General features: G+C 57.8%; 1 protein-coding gene across 1 annotated transcript; it reads right to left on the bottom strand.

The window, feature by feature from the left end:
• Positions 1 to 1,071: 1,071 nt before the first annotated feature.
• Positions 1,072 to 5,435, bottom strand: LOC148683183 (uncharacterized). Its single transcript, XM_088659273.1, has 2 exons — positions 4,634 to 5,435; positions 1,072 to 2,221 (listed from the first exon to the last, which is right to left on the bottom strand). Exons 1-2 carry the CDS (start codon positions 5,256 to 5,258, stop codon positions 1,257 to 1,259), a joined length of 1,590 nt encoding a protein of 529 aa, XP_088515399.1. The 5' UTR covers positions 5,259 to 5,435; the 3' UTR covers positions 1,072 to 1,256.
• Between the last annotated feature and the right edge of the window lie 3,185 nt (positions 5,436 to 8,620).

Here is an 8,620-nt window from a genome sequence, read left to right as displayed (position 1 = left end):
GAGTGGGCGGTGCCTCCAGCCTCCAGCCTCAGGTAGGCAGTGCCAGCCTCCAAACTCATAGGTCTGCCCTAGGGTTCCCAAGGGGGCTGCACGCGACTGCGCAAAATGCGCCTCCCCTTTATGTTGGGGAAGCGGTCATTGCGCAGTCAGGCGGAGTCCCCCCAGCCCCCCAGGGCAGCCCCGAGTGGAATAATGACACAGGACCACGTATTTATGGGATTAAAATTGGCCACAACTTTATTAAAATTCAGATGTAGGAAGACCTTGGCGCAGGCATTGGGCGTGTATCCCTCCCAGCCCCCAGCAGGGGGTGGGGTGATCTTCAGGGTTGTCCAGCATGAGTGGGGGTTGGGCTAACTCTGGAGAACATATGTTCAAGCAGATAGCCCCCCCCCCCCGATCGCCGCCGCTGGAAGGGGAGGGCAATAACCAGCCAAGTGGCATCGCCAAATGCCCCCCCCTTGATGCCCGATTACGGGAACCCTGTTATCGCCGCCGCCATAGGGCGGGGGGTCACCGCCCCCACGCCCCTCCCCTTTATGTAAATGACTAAAGGATTCCGCCCAAGGCCTGCATCCACCACCCGAGACCTCAAATTGGGGTCTCGCCGCCAAGACTACCTACACCTGAACCGCCCCAGAAACCGCCAGCCATTCCAGGAGGCTGTGTCTGATGTCGCTCAGCCAGAGGTCGCAACCTGTGGCTGTGAGGTGAACGCCGTCATGCCTGAACAGTTCCTTCCTGTAAATTTTGATGCTGGGATGCTTCACCACTTGGCCTCCAATGCGCGTGAGTGCTGCACGCAGTGCCCTATTGATTTTTTCAACAGTGTAGTTAAGTCTGATATGGGTGGTGTTGTTGCGCCATTGTAGGCGTGGGAGGAGTTCTGACCAGAATATGGTAACGCTAGGGTACGCTGCCTGCAGGCATTCCAGGTCTGAAATTGCCGCTTTTATCAAGACGATGCTCTTGCGCGCAACCAGGTCATTCTCGCCAAGGTGGATGACCAGCGCGTCTGGTGGTTGGCGGAGTGAGAGTTCGTGACGCAGCCAGGGCATGAGCGCATCCCAGCACATTCCGCGGTGACCAAACCAAGTGAGGCTGATCTTCGGTTGAAGGCCCAGGTGTTCATCGGCTAGAACCGAGGAGGCATGGACCGCTGCCCAGTATACAATGCTATGCCCAAAGATCCAGATGCGCTTGGGGTGTGTACCTGAAATAAATCATCACACAGAAGCTGTCAGAACCCATTGCTTTTACCGGATATACCCCTTAAATGCTGCTGAGCGCCAGCGGCCCAATGCCTTTATGCGCTCTGGGGGAAGCCCACTTGCCGCCGCTGTAGTGGCTGCCCCTATGCGGAAGGAATGACCGGAGTAGTGGGCAGGGTCGCCCCCGCAGGCCTGGATGGCCTTCCGCAGGACTGCTGTGAACTGCGTGCGTGTCAGGGGGCGGCCTGTGGAGTGTATTAACAGGGGGCCTGGCCCGTGCGGGCGCACTTTGATAAATCTCTTTATGTCCGATACCGGACAGGGCCCACCTTCTGTGGAGCGTGTCAGGGTAAGGGTGGCACCTTTTCCCAGCTGGTCGGTCTTAGAGGCCCTTATTCTAACGAGCACCCTGTGATCATCTAAGCTGACGTCCTTCATGGTCAGCCCCCTGAGTTGGGTTGATTTTGTGTCGCAGATGCATTCCCCCAGCCTGAGGGCACCAAAATATGCCAGGGAGAAGGCTGCCCTGAAAAGCCTAACCTCGTGCTTGGACCAGCATATACGAGGGAGCACGTCCCAGATCTGACTGAGGGTCTCTAAAGTGATTGGCCTTCTCTTATCCGGACTGGGAGGGTGTGTGCGGTGCCATCCTGCAATCAGCTTTTTAACTCGGAAAGTGTCGGATGGATCTGGGTGCTGCGAGCAGTTACAGAAATAGGAGATCGCAGCCTTGTGGATCCGAATTGTTTTGATGGCCATGCCTCCCCTTTTAAGGTGCACTAAGTATTTTAAAACCTCCGACTCCCTGGGCGCGTGACTGAGTCGCGGATCACACTTAGCTCTGAACTGCTCAAACTGTGACCAGGCTCTGGTATAGGACCGCAGCGTTGATGGAGCAAGGGCACTCAGTATCCCTGACATCACTTCGGCTCTCCAACCTTCCACAGCTCCTCCGGAAATGTCTCTGGGAGCTGATCGGCCTCGGGCGCTAGTTCTCGGAAGCGCTCCATCTGAAAACGAGACAAGGCATCCGCAATTTCATTATTAAGGCCTGGAATAAACCTGGCTGAAAATGAGATGTTACCTCTGAGGCATTCCAGCACGAAGAGATGCAGTATACGAATCACCCTGTCTGATTTCGCGGACTGCTTTGCGATGATCCGAACCACAGCCTGGTTGTCTGACCAGAAGCAGACCCTGGTGTCCTTGAGGTGGGACCCCCATATGCGCAGAGCTACTAGAACTGGAAAGAACTCAAGAAATGTTAGGTCACGCGTGACCCCCGCTGCATGCCACGATGCTGGCCATGGTTGTGCACACCAGTGGCCTCTGAAGTAGACACCAAAACCACAGCGACCTGATGCGTCCGAATGTATCTGGAACTCCTCCTTTGGCTGCAGCCAGGATTGCCAGAAGGACACCCCGTTATAAGATTTGAGGAAGGCCAACCATGTGTTTAGGTTCTCCTTTATAACTTTGGTGAGCCTGATGTGGTGGTGGCGGGCCCTGCCACCTGCCAGAAGACGATTAAGACGCGCACAGAAGGCACGGCCAGGTGCGATGACCCTGCATGCGAAATTGAGGTGCCCTAGGAGTACCTGTACCTCCCTGACTGTTGTCTTTTCTTTGAGAAGCATACCACTAATCATTTCCCTTAATATCTGCAGCTTGGCCTGCGGCAATCGGGAAGTTTGGCTGATGGAGTCTAATTCGATGCCTAGATATGATATGACCGTGGTTGGGCCCTCCGTCTTGTCGGCTGCTAGAGGGATGCCGAACTCGGCTGCCAGCTGTTCGAAGCAGGCCAGCGCTCTGGCGCATGCGTCCGACCCTGCAGGGCGGACGAGGAAGTAATCATCCAAATAATGCGAGATGTAATGTGAACCTGACCTCTGTTTCATGGCCCATTCCACGAAGGTGCTAAATGTTTCAAAAGCTGCACATGCTATGGAGCAGCCCATGGGCATGGCTTTGTCAAAGTACCAATTGTCCTGGAATTTGAAACCTAAGAACCTGAAATCGTGTGGGTGCACTGGGAGCAGTCGGAAAGCCGACTCAATGTCGCATTTTGCCATGAGGGCGCCTGGGCCGCATTCCCTCACCAGCTTGATAGCATGGTCGAGGGACGCGTAATGCACCGAACATTGCTCACGTGGAATGGCATCATTCACCGAGCCTCCCTTTGGGTAGGATAAGTTATGTATCAAGCGGAACTCGCCCGGCACCTTCTTGGGGACGATGCCCAGAGGTGATACTATGAGGTCAGGCAATGGAGGCTCGGTGAATGGTCCCGCCACCCGGCCCAGCAGGCGTTCCTTGCTGATTTTTCTTTCTGCGATATGTGGCATCTCGCGTACTGATTTCTGGTTGGGTGCAACTGAGCAGGAGGGTGTGCCCTGCACAGGTATCCTGAAGCCATCTCTAAAGCCCTCCTCGATGTATACTGCTGCCTCTCTGTTGGGATAAACACGCAGGAATGGCAACATGGCTGGGAGAGAAATGGGGGAGGGGGCTAGGGAAAGGAGGTGGTTATTTCCGGGAAGAGCCCTTTGCTGGCTGTGATCCAGAGGCACCAGAGGGTGCTCCGGCCCCATGTCCCGCCTGGGACGCGCCGGAACCCAAGCCCCGTGGGCCACGAAAAGGCCGCTTCCCTCTGTAGCATTTGCTGATGGGGTGGGAACCCGCACAGCGCTCGCATTCATGAGCGTAACGGCATTTCTCCCTGAAGCAGGCCCCATTATTATATTCCCAGCAGGTTCTTTTTGATGTCTTAGGGGCCTGCTTCTGCTGCCTATCGAACCCTGGCTGTCTCTCAAAATATGGGGCGACAAGCTCCGACCACGCCTTGCTTTCCTGGACGTCCCATCTGAAGGTGGGGTCCTGGGCTGCGCGCTCCCTGAAAGAATGATCATAGGCGAGCGCCGCCTTCTCACCTGCTTTGGCTTCCGCTGTTAGGATGATGAGCAGGTAATTGTAGAGGTGCCAGGCCCTATCTGGGTAAGCAGCTGAAACTATCCCCGCATATGTGGCAAATCCTGTGAGCCAGTTGCGGAAGGTACGCTCAATGGACACCTTTTTATCCCTTTTCCGCTGCTCGGATGATTTAAACTTCTGGCTGGTACTAGAGGCCGGGGACAGCAGGGAGAAGAGGTCTACAAACTCCCCATTGAGAATCTTCTCCCTGAGCTTCGAATTGAGGCGTATTCCAGGGGGGTCATCCGTACGCTCAAAGTTGGACTCTCTGATATTACCAGCGGAGTCAATGCCCTCCTCCCCGCATGGGGCAATGGCACCATGTTCACCCCTGTGCCTCCGATTGCGGCGGCGCCAAACCCAATGTGGTAGCCCCGGGGAATGTGGGCCTGTGACCCAATAACCTTTGATGCGCCGCCCATGCCCACTGTCACAAGAACTGGACCTACCTGAGGATGTGGAAGATCCAGAGGAATCCCTCTTGCACTTGCGTCCCCTTCTCCTGCATCCATGCCGGCGACTCTCGTGGTGGCATGTCCCGTGTGATCCGTGGCGACATGTTCTGTGCGATTCGTGGTGGCATGAACTGCGCGACTCGGGGCTCTTGTCACTCCCCCACCTATCGAAGGAACTACGGCAGGGGGACCTACCTCTACGTCTGGAGGATGAAACCGATCGGTCCTTACGGGCTCGGCGGTCAGGTGAACCACTGCTGTAGCTTCCCTTGCTACGGTAGGGTGACACCGAACTCCCCCGCGACTCGTATCTACGGAGGCGCCTTCTGAGCCGGGCGATGGTCCGCTCCTGGCTGTCCTCACGCACTGATCTGGAATTACTGCCCCCACGTGAGGAACGTGAGGGGGAGGGGCTCTCCCTGTGGGTTGTTTTGGCGGCCGCCTTTTTGCCCCCAGCGGCTTTCTTGCCCTTAGGGGCACTGGGAGGCTTGTTACGTACTTTCCCCGCCTTGCGCCCTTTGCTTTTGGCGGCAGCCTGAGCCTTTACCGGCTTGCGGGGGTCATGCCTCACGGTGCCCCTTCTGGTGACGGGTGGGGAGACTTGCCGCTTGGGGGGCATGATGTAGGCTATAGGCACCGAGTGGTATCACAATCAGCTAGCAGGTGGAGTAGGGTAGTGAAATTGATCGACGCAAATTAGATTAGACAGGGTAAGAAAGCAAGAACTGAGTCGCAACAAGCAAAGCTACCAAAGCTGCAAAAGACAAATAATGCAAGGGTTAATCATACGTGTAAGCCAATGTGCGCATGTGGGCATGCGTGAACTAGTGTCCAACACCGGGATGACGCCATTCGACCAGCTGCTGCTGTGCGGGTGCTCCCAAGATGGCTGCCGCCAGGCGGCCACCCCCAAGATGGCCGCCGCCATGCGGCCACCCCCAAGATGGCCACCGCCAAGGTGCCTGGTGAAAATGGTAGAGTTGGAAGGGGCCCAGGATCATCTAGTCCAGCCCCCCCCCCCCCGCATTGCAAGGATGAATATGCAGCTGCCCCGTATGGAAGCAGACCTGCAACCTTGTCACGGTTAGCGCCATGCTCGATCCCGGCTCTCCCTTCCCCCCCAAGCGGCCCGGCTAAGGCAGGGGCCGCCATGAACTGGCAGGAGACCTCTGAGGCCTTGCAGCCGAAGCAGAAAAGGCTATTGGGGGGTGGTAAAAACCGCCCAGTGCGGCGGCGGCCCCCCCACGCGACCCAGCAGCAGCCGGAGTCGCCTGGAGGTGGCAGGAGGCTCCCAAGGCCCCACTGCTGAGAAACAGCTCCCGGGGGGGGTGGCAAGGCCGCCTGCAATGGCGGCGCCCCCCATGCGGCCCGGCAAGGCCGGGGCCACCATGGACTGGCGGGAGGCTTCAGGGCCTCACCGCCGAAACCAAAGGCTCAGGGGGGAGGACGGGAAAGCCGCCTGGAGCGGCCGCGCCCCCCCCCACGCGACCCAGGAGTCGCTAGGAGGCGGCGGGAGGCTACCCAGGCCCCTGCCGCTGCGGAAAGCTTCAAGGGGGGGTGGCAAGGCCGCCCGCAATGGCGGCGCCCCCCCATGCGGCCCAGCAGGGCCGGGGCCGCCATGAGGCTGGCGGGAGGCCTCTGGGCCTCATCGGCGAAACGGCAAAAGGCTCGGGGGGGGGGGCGGTAAAGCCGCCCGAAGCGGCGGCGCCCCCCCCACGCAACCCGGCAGCAGCCGGGGTCGCCAGGAAGCGGCGGGAGGCTTCCGAGGCCCTCCACCGCCGTGAACCACTCCTGGGGGGGGTGGCAGGGCGGACGCGATGGCTGCGCCCCCCCACGCGACCCAGCAGGAGCCGGAGTCGCAGGGAACTCGTGGGGGGGTGGCAAGGCCCTCCAGCACGGCGGCGCCCCTCCCCCCACACCGCCGGGGGCCGCCAGCGCGACCGGGGTGCCCCCGACGGTCCCAGGTATCACGGGAGGGGGGGGAGGCCGCGCGGAGGCGGAGGAAGGCCGTACAAGGCCTCAGAGAAGGCCATAAAGGCCTGGGAAGTGGCAGGAACTTCCTGGGGCGCCTTCCACCCCCCGGAGCCGGTAGGCCCAAGATAGCATGCGGGGTGGGTGCCCAGGAGACAGCGAGGGGGCCCTAAAAACTCTCCAGCCTCCTCCCTTAGGGCCGATGGGCCATATAAACAAGTGGGGGGGGGGAGGGAACAAAATATTATTTTAAATGGGCCTAAGCAAGGCCTCGGGCCTACCTCAACCTGTGGAATCCAGCGAGGCTCCCAAAGGCTCAAAGCTCTGAACAGCTCAAAGCTCTAAAGCTCTGAATCCGTCGGCTGCTTCCCAAGAATGGCTCCTCTTCTTTGCGTGCAGGTAAGCCTACCTGATCCTACCTGGCCAATCCCCCTGGCACTCCCCCTTCGGCCGGATTGGTCGGCTGATGGAGTGGGCGGTGCCTCCAGCCTCCAGCCTCAGGTAGGCAGTGCCAGCCTCCAAACTCATAGGTCTGCCCTAGGGTTCCCAAGGGGGCTGCACGCGACTGCGCAAAATGCGCCTCCCCTTTATGTTGGGGAAGCGGTCATTGCCACTTTTCTCCGTAACCACTTGACCGATCGTCCTGAAATTTTGACACAACGATCCAGGCCACTCCTAGAGCGTTGTTGGGGGCAAAAATCCCTCAAATCGCACACCTGCCCAGGTACAGACCTGCTTTTCCACCAAGTCAAACAGCGCCCTCAAGTGGCGTAGTACCCTCCTTCAACCCCTCCCCTTCTGTGAAATCTAAGCCACACCCACAAACCAAATGACATCATCATCAACCAAGCAACTGGATCCACGAAGGCGGCCATTATCACCCCTAGGCTCCTGTCAGGCTGCCAGGCCTCCACTAGGCCCGGGGGGGGGGGAAATAACCCACAACAACACACGACAAGGGGTTTTTACTTTACCATTTAGCACCACTACCCCCCCCCCAAAAAAAACCCACCAAAATACCAACATTGCCAAGTGGAGGTTGGGGCCTGCCGGGGGGTGGGGGGGTGGCAAAGGCCGCAGCACAGCCTTTGATTTATGTAGGCCCCTGCACGGAAAGGGGTTTTTACTTTACAATTTAGCACCACTACCCCCCCAACCCCCCCAAAAAACCAACATTGCCAAGTGGAGGTTGGGGCCTGCCTGGGGGGGTGGTGGTGGCACAGGCCGCAGCACAGCCTTTGATTTATGTAGGCCCCTGCACGGAAAGGGGTTTTTACTTTACAATTTAGCACCACTACCCCCCCAACCCCCCAAAAAAACCAACATTGCCAAGTGGAGGTTGGGGCCTGCCTGGGGGGGTGGTGGTGGCACAGGCCGCAGCACAGCCTTTGATTTATGTAGGCCCCTGCACGGAAAGGGGTTTTTACTTTACAATTTAGCACCACTACCCCCCCAACCCCCCCAAAAAACCAACATTGCCAAGTGGAGGTTGGGGCCTGCCTGGGGGGGGGGGTGGCACAGGCCGCAGCACAGCCTTTGATTTATGTAGGCCCCTGCACGGAAAGGGGTTTTTACTTTACAATTTAGCAACACTACCCCCCCCCCCAAAAAAAACCCCACCAAATAACCACAAGACAAAAATAAATAACATCCTTCAAAACGTCATGAGATACGCCGGTCACGGAGAGGGGGAACACACAAACAGAATAGATCATGGATCGGGACACATGGGGCCAGTCAAAGGGATTAGTCACAACGTCTGACGTAGTCAAAACAAAATAAAAATATTCCTTCCAGCAGCACCATAGCTGCCAAGTTTTCCCTTTTCTCGCGAGGAAGCCTATTCAGCATAAGGGAAAATCCCTTAAAAAAAGGGATAACTTGGCAGCTATGAGCAGCACCTTAGTTGGTCTTTAAGGTGCTGCTGGAAGGAATATTTTTATTTTGTTTCAGCTGAAAACAGGCCTTTTCCAGCAACAAGGTCCAATGAATAGAAGGCAGGGATACGTA

This window comes from Zootoca vivipara, chromosome 16, assembly GCF_965207765.1.
Source record: "Zootoca vivipara chromosome 16, rZooViv2.hap1.1, whole genome shotgun sequence".
In the NCBI taxonomy this organism is placed as follows: Eukaryota; Metazoa; Chordata; class Lepidosauria; order Squamata; family Lacertidae; genus Zootoca; species Zootoca vivipara.
Note: the sequence above shows the minus strand (reverse complement) of the source record. Positions and strands in the feature narration are given on the sequence as shown.

Bases quoted from the DNA above. Each gene is read 5' to 3' on its own strand.
- LOC148683183 (XM_088659273.1), bottom strand. From the start codon at position 5,258: ATGCCCCCCAAGCGGCAAGTCTCCCCACCCGTCACCAGAAGGGGCACC. The intron at 2,222-4,633 runs GTAGGTCCAGTT...TCTCGTTTTCAG, and splicing joins TGGATCTTCCACATCCTCAG to ATGGAGCGCTTCCGAGAACT.